Here is a 15595-nt window from a genome sequence, read left to right as displayed (position 1 = left end):
GATTTATATCAATATATATCAATATATATCAATATATATCAATATATATAGCTGCCCTCCCGACGGAGGGCGGCTCTGCTCTGCGGCAAAGGCAGAGAGGCCAGCCGCCTCCCCTGCTGCGCTCAGCTGCCCGGCTCGGCCCCCTCGCCCTCACCTGCCTGGCCGCTGGTGGGCTCTGCATCGACAGGGCGGCTACTGGGAGCGGCCGCGCCTCTCGCCCGACCGCAGGTGCCAGGAACGTGAGCGGGCTCCCCAACTGCCGCGGTGCTGGAACGATCTTAACCAATACATTTTTATGTTTGTTTATTAGTCATATGCGTAGAATTTCTCCTTATTTTCGGTTCAGTGTTTTAGTGTTCATTGTTTTTAGAATAGTGTAATTTTAATTTTGCTAACAATTTGAATGTAGGCCCCTCTTGATCTTGAGGCCCTAGGCTGAAGCCTAGTTAGCCTATAGGAAAATCCGGCCCTGGTACATGTCCTTCTGCAGCATCTGGCTGCAGATTTGCTCTGGATACAATTCAAAATGTTGGTTGTCACGTTTAAAGCCCAATATGGATTGGGACCAGGTTATTAGAGGGACCATCTCTACTTGGGTCCATCCACCTGACTCGCTACAGAGAGGAGACAAGGAATGTTGCAATTCCCCTCTCTTAAGGAGATACATCTGGTGGATCTCAAAAGAAGGATCTTTTCTGTGGTGGTTACCTTCCTTTGAAACACCATGTCCTCAGAGATTAGAGTGACCCCTACTTTGACACTCTTTTGCAAGGATCTGAAGACCTGGTTTTACTAACCAGTTTGGGGAACCTAGAGCGAGTTCAAGTGGCTTGTTTCACCAGTGGGTGGAGAGCTGTTTTTACTCTTTGGTTATGGAGTTTTATTTTTTGTAAGACTCCCAGAGTCATTGAACGAGGCCATATAAATTCTCTAAATAAATAAACATTAAAAAATAAATCTATTGCCTGCACTACATAGTCCATACCTGCCTTGCATGGAACTGTCGCAGCCATTATGCACCTTTTTGCACCTGGCAGCAGTTTCACCCAGCGGATACTTATCTGCCTGCCAGACTACTTGCAAGAAGTAATGCTGGCAGGAAGTCACAAGTACAAGGTTGTGATTTCCTGCTGGCATTAACATTGACACTGCTTGCTTGCTGGAGCAGGCAGGAAAACACAAGGAAGTTCTCGCTTAATGAGCCACAATTCTAAATAACAGAAAGAGGACTGCGGTTGTTAAACAATGTAGTCACCTGACATCACATCTCACTACTGCATTGTTCAGCAAGTAGAAATTACAGTTACGATTACTGCTATTAAGTGAGATCCACGTATGGATTATTTTAATCTATGTCAGATTTGTATTAAAACAAGATACCACAATATCAGCACATTGTGATATTACCACTTATTAATAGTATTCACTTTTAAAAGTTCACACATTTTAAAAAGTTATTACAAGAAATTAACACATGGATAGAAGAATAAAGATGTACCTGTTTCTTTTGCAAAGTTCTTATTGTTTATAATAATGCATTTACCAAGCTTCTTATAGGCTATATTATATTGTAATGTAGGGATAAGAATCCGATATTGGTTACCAGAAGAATCTTCTGGTTGATCTTCCGATTCATTCTTCTTTTTTCTGTAGAAATAAAACTAAATGTTATTGTGGAAAGAATGAAAATGATCTCCAAACAATCCAACAGTTACCCATCTGTTTAGTGAAATTAAAAAACATATAATTAAAATGGTTTTCAAAAATATGAGTGCATTACTCACAATGTAGTGGGATCCAAAGATGGCTTCTTGAGAAAAAACAAAGCTTCCTTCAGAGGTAAAGGAACAATTCCTTCATTCAAGAATTATGCATCACTAAAACCACTCATACAAAATCTCCAGGTCATTTTAACCTGTCAAAAGGGCCATGGATTTAAAGAGTACATGGCTTAGTTTACAGCGTACTTCCTCAGGCTCAACATATTCAAATTACTGATACACACACACACACACACACACACACACACACACAAACACACACACGGGTTTAGAGAAGAGCAGGCAATGAAAAAATTATCAGAAAACTAGACAATAAGTCCTACATAACTGTAAACATATTCCCCACCCTAGGCCCCACTGATAACCTCTACAGTACGTTTCAGCTGTTAACAAAATAAATGTTGATCATAATTTTTTCTAGTTTGTTACCTTTGAAGGTTAACCCAATATTGAACATAGTCATTGACTAGGGGTCCCAAAACCTGTCAATTTTAAGACTTGTGGACTTCAATTACCAGAATTCTCCAGCCAGCATAGCTGGGAGTTGAAGTCCACAAGTCTTAAAGTTGCCAAGTTTGAAGACCTCTGTAATTGACTAATGCAAATTTTATTCATCTAATTTAAATATATTTTTCCTTATTTTGTTCTCTTTAACAGTATTGGTCTCTTCACCATAAAATGTATACTCTTTAATAATACTGGTCACATCACCATTATAAAATGAGTGTAGGGCATTGAACAATGGAATTATAACACATAAAGATATATTCCTATTGTGCAATAGGAAAAAAGAGTACCAATTCAACAGTGTAACCAATTGCCAAGAAAGGTAATTAATAAATAGGTTTTCACTAATGGGGTGAGTGGAAGAAGCTTGACAACTACTTGCCAAAGATGTTTTAAGTTTTATTTCTTAATGTCCTATTTGGCTCTTTTCAACTCAAGGTTTCTAGGATAGATCTAATTCTGATCTCCCTGTTAGTCCTTTGGCAAAGGACATCCACTACAACAAACAAGATCAAGATAGCCTCAAACAAGATCCCACTCAATAAACATATCTCATTAATTTGGCGCTTGTTGAGATAATCAATATATTTTTTAATCTCAGGAATATTTGAAGTTACATTTTATCTAAGAGGTACCATTAAGAATTCAAGGACTAGCTGTCGAAGATCAGCTTGTTACCTTATTTTCTTCACCTATTTTGGAATAACAGTATGTTAAGAACCATGTAAGTCCAGACTTAGATTACTGGAAATCACCCAAATTTTATGAATAATGTTTGGCAAGGTTCATTAAGCAAGGAAATCTGCAATATACAGGCCACACGTTTTGGAATTTCCTATATTTATCTGACAAACCAAATGATTAACTACCATGATAATAATTGAAGAGGATCACTGATTATTTTTTTTAAATGGTCAGCTCAATTACTTAAGACAGAAAAAAAGTTTCACTGTCTTCCAACAATCAATAATAAGCCTAAAGCCTACAAAAGGAAATACAAATGCAAGTTTAAGGAAAGTTACCTCTGTAATATTTCTGTTACTGACTACAGTGAACTATTGTTTCCTCTTTTATCGCTTTCAACCAAAGCTATATACTGATCCTCTGCAATTGTTATCAAAATCACAATTTGCTACTTAATATGTTTTATCTACTTTACAGCCTTTTTTGATTACCGATGCATGTTACAAATAACATAAATGTAACATCAGACATATCCTGACTATTGCTTTATTTTACATGTTCCTTTCTTTAATTCGTCTAACAAACGATGATTCTAAACTTTTAAAATTTCAGTAATATTTAACACTAGATAGTTAAACATCTAACATTAGATAGATGTTAAGATATATCCTCTCCCATCGAGTCAATAGGAAAAAAGAAAGAACGGTACCTTGGTTCTTCGTCAAGTGGTACACTACTCTGCATCTGAAAAATACGTCCACCTTATGCTGAGGGATAGTTATTATCTTTTCTAGTAACGCAAGTATCTCATCCTGCTCATTCAACACCAGAAACTGAAGCAAACTGCGTGTTCACAGACTCAACTATTTGTCTGTGTCAGCAATAGGTCACACTGGACTTTTCTATAAGGCTATTGAAAGGGCCATTACTATGGCCTAGCACGTAGCTGAGGTCATGTAAGCCTCTTCTGCTCCAGTTGAAAGGCAGAAAAGATGTACTTGCATCAATGTTCTTTTATTATTGCACTGTTGTTAGAATTGGAGAATGCATACAAAAGGCAGGTGCACCACACTGCACATTTCAAGCAGGATGATATATCCTTTAAAGTCACGATCTAACTTCGAATATTCACCCTCACAATTTACTAATTCAAAGGATGGGGAGGGGCAACCTTTCCAGTACATTTAAAGCAATACTATAGAATTTATTTGTTTTTTTATTTATTACTTTTTCATATTTCTAAGCCACTAATCTCTCTCAAGGAGGAACACTTGGTGGTATACAATACAATATAACCAATAAATAAAACAACTGATAAAAGTTATCATTAAAAATTAAATTAGGATTAAAATTTAAAAAAATATAGAATAATGACAATTAAACATCATAAGGGCTGGGGGAATTCTAAGATGGCCATTTAGCATTCTAAAAGGACTTACTTGTAAGAGTTACTTATAAATTAATTCATTTATGTCCTTGTTAAATACATGTTATGTCCTTCTGCCATATGAAAATGTTATAACACTTTTTTACTTATCTGCAACTGTTTGCTTACAAACCTCAATCTCAATTGAAAAACAATTAAACTAATTAACTACAAGTGGGGGGCATGACTTTGATTGAAAGAGGTAAAAGAGAACTCATATAATCAAATATAAAGAAAGTAAATATTCCACCAAAACAATATGATGATGTAAATATCATAGGGTGCAACAATTTAGGCCTTTCCCACAACACATGAAGTAACAAAATGTTAAAACCAACACCAAATGTAAATAATTAACTCACAAAACTAGATAAGCATTAATGAAAATGAAATAATTTAATTTTTGAATGTTTTTGAATCTTTAGTTAAAGTTTCAACTTTACACACACACACATACATACACACACACATACATAAATACATATACACACACACACCCCTACCTTCTGATATATACAAACAAACACACACTTGGTTCATATAGTGTAACAAATATAAAAAACATTTTAAAAATAGTTGGTTTTTACCAACTTCGTTGACACGTATTTCACTATCTGAAAACAAATGTTTGTCTGCACTGAGACAAACTACTTCACTTCATTTAGATCTGTTCCATTTTCAAATAAATTATTTTATATGCAAAGTAAAATGAAAATAATAATAAATGATAAAAGAAATAGAAAAACCAAAAATAAATGCTAGGGGAAAAGGGAACAAAAAAGCTCCGTTCAAGAGGGAGAAAGAAAAAAAAATTCCCTATTTTTTCCGAATATTAGCATTTTATTTATTATATTTTAATCCTGTATTATAACTGATGATTTGATAAGTAATTCAAGTCAGCGAACATATAATACTCCTTCCTCCTATTTTTTTCACGGCTACAATCTTGTGAGGTGAGTTGGACTGAGAGTAACCAAAGTCCTCCAGTCAACTTTCATGCCTAAAGCAGGACTAGAATTCAATCTCCTGGTTTCCCATCAAATATGACTTTTGAACAAAATTATGCATACATTCTTATCTATTTCAAAATAGCAAAAATAGTGGGCATACATATGTATGATATAGAGACTTAAGAGAACTGACACACAAAATCTGATGTACATGTAAACTGGTCCTAACCCTATTTGAACATTTGTCATATCCCTTTACCATATTTCATTGCTGAGATTCTAAAGAAACATATATTAGTGCATGGCACACTTGACAGAATAAAAAACAGTGATACTATTTTTATATCTTTATAAAACTATATGAAGATTCTTACCAAAAAAAATTATATTGGCCTGCCACCTTGTGGACAAACTATGCACTTTTTTATCTCTAAGGTTTTTTTTAATGAATGGCCTTTTTATTTTAAAAAAGGAATCGAGCTTAAGACTAATCGTTTAGACTTGAAATCTTTAAAAAAAAATATATATATGAAGAAATAGGTTGTTAAAAAAAGAACAAAGTAAGGCTTAGTTTTATAATCTGTGCTGAAGTAAGATTTTAACAATATTTTGGGAAGTGATCTGAAAGGGAAAAGGTAATTTGGAGATTACACAATTGTGTGTACACTAAGTTGTGAGTAACTGCTCATTGGTCAGGCTCATGTTTTGATTCTAGCATCTCTGATTTAAGGAAATGCAGACAGGTACAGAAAGCATGCCATCCAAGCTTCTAATTACCTTTTCCCATCCCTGCTACAAGCCATATCTTGCACAAAGAAACCTGCTTTTGTGAAATGTTCAAATGGAAGAAATCAGGATAGGCTTCCCACTGAATTTTATCTCACTTGAATACATGTCTCTCACTAGAGACATTCTTATCAGAAACAGACAAAAACACACTCCACTTTTCTTTAGTTCCCTCAATCACTTATGTGGTTAAACCATGTTTTAGCAATGAAAACAAAAAGGACGAAGCGCCTCATACATGGGACAAAATGCTCTCTATTTATTGACAACAGAGTGCGTGTCCGTGCTGGTAATACTAAATAGCGTTCCTGTTTCCAACAAAAAATCTTCTCCTGCTTTTGGATACACACATATGAAATGGAAGTCAGTTTATTGATCATTGTGTGAAAATATAAATTAAGTTATAACAAAACATAATCCTGACGAGAGAATCACTTAAGCCTTACTCACATAAGAATCACTTACACCCTCCAGTTGTGATTGCTAGTGTTCTTTCATACCCATGTTAGCTGGAAACTGCAACATCCAAACATATTGATGTGGTTGTTATTGGTTGGGAAAGCTGTATTTCACTGCATACAGGGCCCCAAGAAAACCTCTCACACCAAAACAAAATGCACTCCTAGTCTTTACCTGTCTGCTTTGAGGAACAGATTTGAAGCTGCTCAAATGATTTGCACAGATAAACATGAAACCCTAGTTTGAAATTCCACTATACTACAGTGAGCCCCTCTTAAAAGTAGGACTTGGATTATTGTATAATAAATACAATAAAAAGAATAAAATAAAAGAATTCATATGCTATGCCTGCCAAAAAAGTAAATCCATTTTAGTAAAAAAAAAATAAAAAATTAAGAATTTACATGCTGCTTTTTAGAATAAACATTTCTTCCAGGATAGCTTACAGTCAGTATTGTAAAGTCCTGTTAGAAAGCATCTTAAAACCACTATCTAAAAACATTGAACAGAAACATAAATAATTTTTTAGTGACAATTTAAAGTCTATTTCCTTAAATGTCTGAGATGAAAGGTTGTATAAATCACATATATAATTGGTGATAATAATAAACATTTCTCTCTAAGCAGGGATTTTCATTGAGCCTGCAAAAAATCAAAGTCAAACTATTTTGAATTTCAAATGTTTTATTTCAATTTAAGCTGGTTCAATGTTAAAATGTTTTGGGTTAAAAACAGAAGTTTGAAAGTGGCATTTTGAATTTGAAACTTGCAGATGTATAAACTTTCATTTTTATTACATACCAATCAAAGATTGGAATGCAATAATGAAACTAATGGTAGCCTAATGGTCTCATCTTAAATACAAAATTTGATCAGGAGCTGTTGTTCATTTATCCCCAAATTCTTATTGAATATCTGCTGGACACATAGACTGAATGACGATTCTCTGTTGGTTCTTAACTTTTTCTTCAATCAAGCATGATTTTCTGTATCAGAAATAGTAAACTACATTATAAACATGGAATTGCATGAGTAGATTAACGGTAAAATATTAAAACTTTCAAACTATCAAAACTTCAGGATAAGTTACATTTGAACCTCATAGTCATATGGATACAGTTTAAAATGTTTTCATAAATGACCAATTGTTTTAATTTACAAAAAAGAAATTTTAAAAAATTTGGAAGTGGTTATCTGTCAATAGATCAAAATATTCATAAACATTCCTATGTCACAAAATAAATTGTTCACCTCATCCACAGATGAATTGTTACAACTTTTTGTATACCTATTTTAGAGTAATAAAGATTTCTTATTTCAAAATTATTTTCTTACTTTGTAAAGATGGAGAATGGATCAGTTCTTGAAGGTTTTGCATCGATTGTATCAGCATAATCATTTTTAGTATCTTCAGCCATCAGTGGCAACACAGGAATTGGTATCTTCTACCAATATTTAGATAAGCAACAGACTCTACAATAAAAATTCTTACAATTAATATCATTTTAGATAACGATATATTTCTATTTTTTTTAAAAAAGTGTATCTAGAGGTTAGACGTTTGCACTCAAATTTAGATTGAAATATATTTTACAAAATTATTGCACTCCAATTTCTTTGTTCCTTATTTATTATTTAATATCACTGGAGAAATGACAAAAAGGACATGCATGTAAAGAGAACATACTTGCTTTAAGTTACATTCCATTGAATTGTATACGCTTTAATTCCAAACATACTGCTGTGTTCCCAAGAAAAGTCGCTTTAATGTCTGTGGTCAGTTGCTATATTTGTGCCTTTATGAACTTTGAAACATTTTGGGAGATTGAATATGAAGGATTGCTTAGTTCTCATAATCTTTAGCATTTTCAGAATGTTATAGAAAGAAATCATGAAAAAAGCAATTTACAATTGGATTTGATTTGATTTATTACATTTCTATGCTGCCCTATTCCCAGAGGGACTCAGGGCGGCTCACAAACCAAAGTAAGGGGGGGGGAGGGGGATACAAACATAGAGGAAAGACAACGGACAAAACAACTACAACAATTTAAAAACAGTCAACAACCACACAATTCGAGTGGGGGCAGGGAACTCATCAGCCCCAGGCCTGTCGGAACAGCCAGGTTTTAAGGGCTTTGCGGAAAGCCTGAAGGGTGGTGATAGTCCGAATCTCCACGGGGAGCTGGTTCCAGAGGGCTGGAGCAGCCACAGAGAAGGCCCTCCTCCGGGTAGTAGCCAAATGGCATTGGCCGGTAGATGGAATTTGGAGGAGGCCTAATCTGTGGGATCTAATGGGTCTATTGGAGGTAATTGGCAGCAGGCGGTCTCTCAAGTACCCAGGTCCAATACCATGAAGGGCTTTATAAGTGACGACTAGCACCTTGAAGCGTATCCGAAGACCAATAGGCAGCCAGTGCAGCAAGCGGAGGATAGGTGTGACGTGGGTGTACCGGGGTGCACCCACAATCGCTCACGCGGCTGCATTCTGGACCAGCTGAAGTCTCCGAATGTTCTTCAAGGGCTGCCCCATGTCCATAGTATTATTTGCTGAATCAACTTCTTGTATATTTTTTTCAGTAAGAAACTTTTCACATTTCACTCTAAAAATAATATTGTAATTTGCAAGATACAAGCTGATTTAAACATTAATGGTTTACTATAGTGCAGGATGGGTAAAATCAATTTTAAAAAAATAAAAAAAAATTGGATTTGTCTATTTTTATCAAATTTATTTTAATAAAATGCTTTTTTAAAAACTAAAGATAGTTTTATATTTAATATATATTAATAATTTAGTTTATTCAGCATGAAATGGAGTTTAGTATGAATCTGTATATTTTAAAATATTTACATTTTCGGTAAACTCATTCAATGAATCCAAGCTCTGCAAACTGAGATAACATGCACTGTATTGATGCATTCACACAATTTCATAGTAACCATGAAATAAATCATAAAACAAAGTTCAGGAATATTCCTTTATCTCATTGTTCTGCAAATCTATGTACACTACAAACTGTATGATTGTTTGAAGAAAACTGCAAGTGTGAAGAGGAAGGGCAAGCAGTTGTGCCAGTTTACTCTTTTCTTTCTTTGAACACTTTAAAATTCTTGTCTTTTTGGATTGGAGACATTTTATTGTTACAATTACTTCAAGGGTGCACAAAGACTTAGACACACATATACACAAAGACAAGGAGAAAATAAGAGAGGGGGGGGAAGAAGAGAACTCTCAGGTTTACACACCCTAGTCATTCCCACAAATCTGTTAAATTAGGGAAGGCACAAATCTTAAGAAACAAACGCCATGGTTGCTTAGAACAGTGTTTTTCAACCTTTTTTGTGCAAAGGCACACTTTTTTCATGAAAAAAATCACGAGGCACACCACCATTAGAAAATGTTTAAAAAATTTAACTCTGTGCCTATATAAACACCCTGGCGGGTGTTTTTCCCACGGCACACCTTACACTATGTCACGGCACACTAGTGTGCCGCGGCACAGTGGTTGAAAAACACTGGCTTAGAAGACAGAGAAAGAGACAAAGAGACAAGAGAAAAAAAGAAACCCCAACATTTTTCCTTTTTTTTAAGTACCTTTATGTAGCCAAATTAGTTTTCCTGTATTATCTTTCAGCAAAGCCCATTTGCCGCACAGTTCCCTTGCTCTCCATGCCAACCAAGATAGGCAGGCATGTGTCTGGCGTTTCAAGCTTCAAGGAAATCTCCAAGGGAAATTTCTGTCACCCACGAGCTAACACTTCCCATGACTCTTTACATGTAGGGTTCACTTTGGCCTAGCCGGGTGACCCGCTATAAGTTTTCAGAAGAAAAAAAATTCCGGGAAGGAGTTCGATTCCCTCAACGAAGTATTCGGCCCCTTTCCTCGTAGGGAATTCCACTAAGGTTTTCCGGATCCAGAAACGTGATCTTGAGAGGACCTCTGCCCCTCTGCAGTTAGTACCAGCACCTCCTTGTCTCTTTATGCACAATGGGCCTTTGCTTTTTTGCTTTCACAGGACAAAAGCAACAACAACAACAAAATTTCATTCACTTTTCCATCCATTTTCACACACACTCTCCTTTCCCTAACAGAAAGTCATGTGCTCTGGCCTGACCCTAATGCTTTCCAAGCTGTCTTGGTAAAACAGAGGAACCAAGATCCAGCTGTGATTGGGAAAAAGATTTCATCACTCACACACATGCAGGCATACACACATTTCCCATGCTTTAAAACTAAAATTTAGAGAATTAAAATTTAGAGGTACTCACCTTCTTTCCAGGCAGCCTTTGAGTTCAAACTCAAAGCCCCTTTAAAACCTATATCCAAATGGCTAAGGCCAAGGTAAAGTCCACCCACAGACTCAAAGGGGTCTGTGCAGGCATGGGAGTCTTACTTGGGCCATATCCATTGGTTAGGCTAGCTTGGAGTCCCATCTCTGGGGTGCCAATTGTTGAAAGAAATGTCCTTCTGGGTTCGGTTCCAAGTGGGGAAAAAGACACTGGAGACATGGAGGCTGCTTGGAAAGATGGTTTATGGTGGACCACATGGCTTGAGTCCTGAACAGAAAAGGTGAATGTTGGTGGTGGAGAAGAAGGCAAAGCCTGAGATGCTGAGTCACTGGTTTTATGCCCTCTCTGGCCTTTGATCTTGTATTCTGATTGGTTGTCAGACTCCCATGGGGCCATGCAGGGGCAACTCTCTAGGCTGTGTTTTGAATCCAGGTTTGGTTGAGTTCTCAGATGCCATGTAGTGAGTTGGGTAAAGGGCCAATATTATCATGCCTTAATCCCATCCTCCTGGAGCTGAAGAGGAGAACTTTTTATTATGTAAAGGGACTGGCTTGGACATCTTAATGGCCCATTGACAAAGGGCAGGAAGCTGCAGGGAGCTATTCTCTCTTCAAAACATGTTTCTTCCTTTTCACATCCAGGGAAATATAATATTCTGCCATTTCAATATTTCCTAGGATATTTCATTTTTCTGGGAGAGGACTGGGTGATAACTTTCCACAGGACTGTTGAAAGGACTGTGTTGTAGACATGATAGGTGGTGTTGTATCCCTCACCCTCTGTTGAGAAAATGCTGTTCAATTTTAACATGAATATGGCCTCTTTGACCCCTCTTTCAAACTAGTGGTCCTCTCTGTTCAGAATGTGAAATCTGCTGTCTTCAAAAAAGTGATCTTTGTCTTTCAAATGCAGATGAACTGCTGAATCTTGTCCTGATGGGTTTGTTCTCTTGTGTTATATCTCTTGTGTTCTCTAGTGCATTTGTTTGTGGTTGTTTTGTTTCCCCATTCAATAGGTGTGTCAGACAACAAAGTTCACATTCTGGACACAGAGGACCAATGGTTTGAAAGAGGGTCAAAGACACTGTTCCCTCTAAGGTGCGTGGCTGCGCAGGGGGCAACAAAACACAGCGCAGCAGTTTCCAACTGCCGCACAGTGATCTTTAGCATGATGGACTTTAGTCTGCAGGCGGCTAGGAAGCTTCTGTCAGCTGGGCTGGGATATTATAGTGCCTGGACACACCCAGAGGAGGGCGGGCCTTTGGCCAACAGAAATGTGGCCGCCTAGGGTTACGATTTGGCTGCTTCCACCGGCGTGTGGCTGATTGACAGGGAGGCCGTTCCCTCCTGGATCAAAGTTATTGAGGAGGGAAGCGGCGGCAGCAGCAACGGCAGCAGCCAACTCTCCGTGGGACGTGCAGAGCAGGCTTCCATCGCGGTTTGTCAGCTAAGCTCCCATGGCTGGCTGGGCTCCCCGCAGTTGGCTCCGCTTCCAAGATGCAGGTGTGTGGGAGGCGCTCACCACGCAAGCAAGTGGAAACCCACGCCGGGTGTGCACATGTTGTCTGAATCCAGCCTCTGCGTTCGGAGCATTGGGGCTCGAGGTTTTTTTCGCAGGAAGGGGGAGTCGAGCTGGTCCGTGGATTTTATTTGATTTTATTTCTCGAAAAGAAAAAGAAAATAAAGGCTTCTTGGTCCGCCTGGACCGGAAAGTCAAAATCCGGAAAATTAACCTTGTTTAGGAAAGTTTTGCGCTGATGGAAAAATAGTGTTTTCCAGTGAAGGTTTTTTCCCTACTTTTTCTTGTTTGCTTTTTTGGCATCTATTCCTTCTCTTCTCCTCTTTTCTTTCTTCCTTTTTTCTTTCCTTCCTTCTTTCCTTCTTTCTTTCTTTTCTCTTTCTTTTTTCTGCCTTTTTCTTATCCTCCCGCCCTCCTCTCCCCTTTTTTCTCTTTCTCCTCTTTCCTTTTTTGTCTCTCTCTCCCTCTCCCTCCCTTCCCTCCTCTCCCCTCTTTGTTTGTTTCTTTAAGTGCCCCAATTGCTAATCTACATCAGTTGGTAATTTATTCATAACTTGCTAATATCACTGCAGACTATTGGATAGTAAGGGGGAAAGTATAGTCCTCAACTTACAACAGTTCACTTAATGACTAAAGCTACATCAGCACTGAAAAAAGTGAATTACAGCTGTTCTTCACACATGATCATTGCAGCATCAAAATTTGGATCTTTGGCAACTGCCTCATATTTATGATGGTTGCAGTGTCCTGGGGTCACCTTTTGCAACCTTCTGCCAAGCAAAGTCAGCAGGAAAGTCAGATTGACTTACCAGGTAACTGATTTAACCGCAGTGATTCACTTAACTGTAGCAAGAAAGGTTGTAAAATGGGGCAAAACTCACTTAACAAATGTCTCACTTAGCAATAGAAACTTTGGACTCAATTATGGTCGTAGATTGAGGACTACCTGTATAGGGAGATTTCTTTACTTAATGGATATTTACATGGTAGAATTGAGTTTCAAATAACACTGATTTCGTTGTCTTAGATGACATCTATGAAAAAAATTCAGGTGCTCAGGCATGAAAATGTGCTGCTCAAACACTATACTTTTCCGCTCACACTGAAAAAAAATTAGAGGGAACATTGGTCAAAGAGACCATCTACATTTAAAATTGTACAGTCAGAGAGGGAGGCATATGATGTTACCTATTTCCTGTCTACAACACAGCCCTTTCAACAATATCAAGGTTACACAGCCATTTGCATTCTGATTCAGGTGATCCTGAGAATACAGATAAACCCCCAGGTGGCCTCACCAACTCTTGGAGAGCTAACGACCAATTTGACTTTCAGAGTGGTTCAGATGACAGCAAATAATAGAAATCCTTCCATTCTCCATCATTCAATAAGAACTGAAGAAGCTTCTTGGATATGAAGCAAAATGTTTTCACCGGCGAAAAAAACCTAGAAATTCCAGTTGTGTTTTGAAAAACAACTTTTGGGACAACCATGACCTGGATGATTGAGAATCTCCATAGACAATATGGAGATATCACTTGGATAACTGCAGGTACTTAAATAATTCCAGTCATACCTCCATAAAACAAAAAATCTGCTAGACTAGGGATAGCTCAACTTGTTTGGAGTTATCCTGTTTCTACAAACATAATCTTGTCTGCCTTTACAGTATCCTTATCAATTTGGAAAGGAGAATCTATCATTTCATTATCCCAGCTTCTGCTGCAGCATTCTCTTATTTCCTAATGGAATAGTTGCAAAGTACTAAAGCAGCAGAGGCAATTCTCCCAGATCCTTATCTTATGTATTGCCTTACAGCTATTAAATACCAGGCAGAACAGTTTGGATTTTGCCACCTTTAATTAGAAGACTGTGACAAGAGAAAAACTATCCTGACCCCAGAACTGGCTGGGCAAAGAGCAACCCCAGGGAGTTTCTTTTCCTTTCATCCAGAAAATCTACTTTTTGTTTCACTTCTCTTTTTTTAATTTTCATTTTAACCAGAAACCTTAAAAATGTATCCTGGATAATCTCATCATCTGATCTTTATCAGCTTTTTTCCCACATCAGAAAATAAGCAAGAATGCTTCAGTTAATAACATAGGAGGAAATGATATAATAAATCCCTCTCTTTTTTTTCCAGCAAGCAGGCCGTTTTTTTGTCCATCAGTTGGAGACGAGCAAGAAACTGTAGTTCTACAACACACTAAACCACAAAGTTTACATTTCTTGTACGAACCCAGACTGTAGATACCCTATAGTTTTTCCTGTTGTGCAATTCTAATCAATTGATTGAACCATGGATTAGTTAACCAACCATGGCTAAACTGATCAGATCAATTTAACCACACTGAAGAGCTGGTCCCAAGCGCCTTAGCATGGAAACTGAAATACAGAACTAACTGTACTTTACTCCTCATTTTCCTAACTCCAGGCCAAGCAGAAGTTTCCCAGGCGGCCTTTTCCGTAGCACGGAAAAAGAACACCTTGCGTTATTTTCTGGAATGACGATCTGATATCGACCGAAGAGGACTAGCTGCATAAAACGAATCAGGCATGTAGAACTTGCAACAGGTGCTAATTTCACCAGTAAGTTTTTAAAAACAAAAATAGTAACCCGCGGCACTTATCAGTACGACAAGGTGGGAGGGAGGGAGGGAGGGAAACAAAGACTGCAAGATCCCACCGTTTGTTGGAGGTTCTTACGACCGAGTTCTCGGTCCCAAAATATTTAACAGCGAATTAAAGCACAACGAGGAGAACTTAAGCATAGGGTTTAAAAAAAAAAAGTTTTGAAAAAAGCCCGCCGTCTATCAGGGAGTTTCCGAAGTGCAGAGAAATCAGCAGGGAGGTGGGAATCGAGCCTGGGGGGGGGGGGGGTTGAGATTCTCTCTTGAAATAAGCTATACTTGCCCGCGACGAACAGCTCCCGGGTCCTCTCGCTTTGTCTGGTGTCCGCAACGCTACGTCGAAGGCAAAAGCGAAACTGAACGGCCAGAAAACTTTACTCCCTGCGGCAACCCAGGAAGTTGCCGCGGGGAGACTTGAATTTAGCGATCCGCCTTCCCGGTCGGCCCAGCTAAGTCTCTACAGCGCCTCCTTTGGGCTAAGCGTGGAACAAGCGTTTGTTTTCACAATCCGCAATCCCGGCCAGTGGGATTCTTTCTTTTCCCCCTCGCTCCAAGCAGCT

General features: G+C 37.9%; 1 protein-coding gene across 3 annotated transcripts in view; it reads right to left on the bottom strand.

Moving 5' to 3' along the window:
• CASP7 (caspase 7) overlaps positions 1 to 15595 on the bottom strand; it is a 49635-nt gene that overhangs the window by 8589 nt on the left and 25451 nt on the right. For 2 of the 3 annotated variants that reach the window (XM_087725840.1, XM_087725842.1), the window contains exons 2-4: positions 15319 to 15368; positions 7929 to 8066; positions 1499 to 1647 (exon numbers count right to left, since the gene is read on the bottom strand). In XM_087725840.1, coding sequence (XP_087581966.1) covers positions 1499 to 1647; positions 7929 to 8011 — 232 coding nt within the window. In that variant the 5' untranslated portion in view covers positions 8012 to 8066; positions 15319 to 15368. The remainder of the gene's footprint in view (positions 1 to 1498; positions 1648 to 7928; positions 8067 to 15318; positions 15369 to 15595) is intronic. The other variant, XM_087725841.1, reaches the window with a different exon arrangement.

This window comes from Thamnophis sirtalis, unplaced genomic scaffold (genome assembly GCF_051295495.1).
Source record: "Thamnophis sirtalis isolate CommonGarterSnake01/CBP01778 unplaced genomic scaffold, rThaSir2_p1.2 scaffold_11, whole genome shotgun sequence".
In the NCBI taxonomy this organism is placed as follows: domain Eukaryota; kingdom Metazoa; phylum Chordata; class Lepidosauria; order Squamata; family Natricidae; genus Thamnophis; species Thamnophis sirtalis.
The sequence above is the reverse complement of the archived record's forward strand: the minus strand, read 5'-3'. Positions and strand labels throughout refer to the sequence as shown.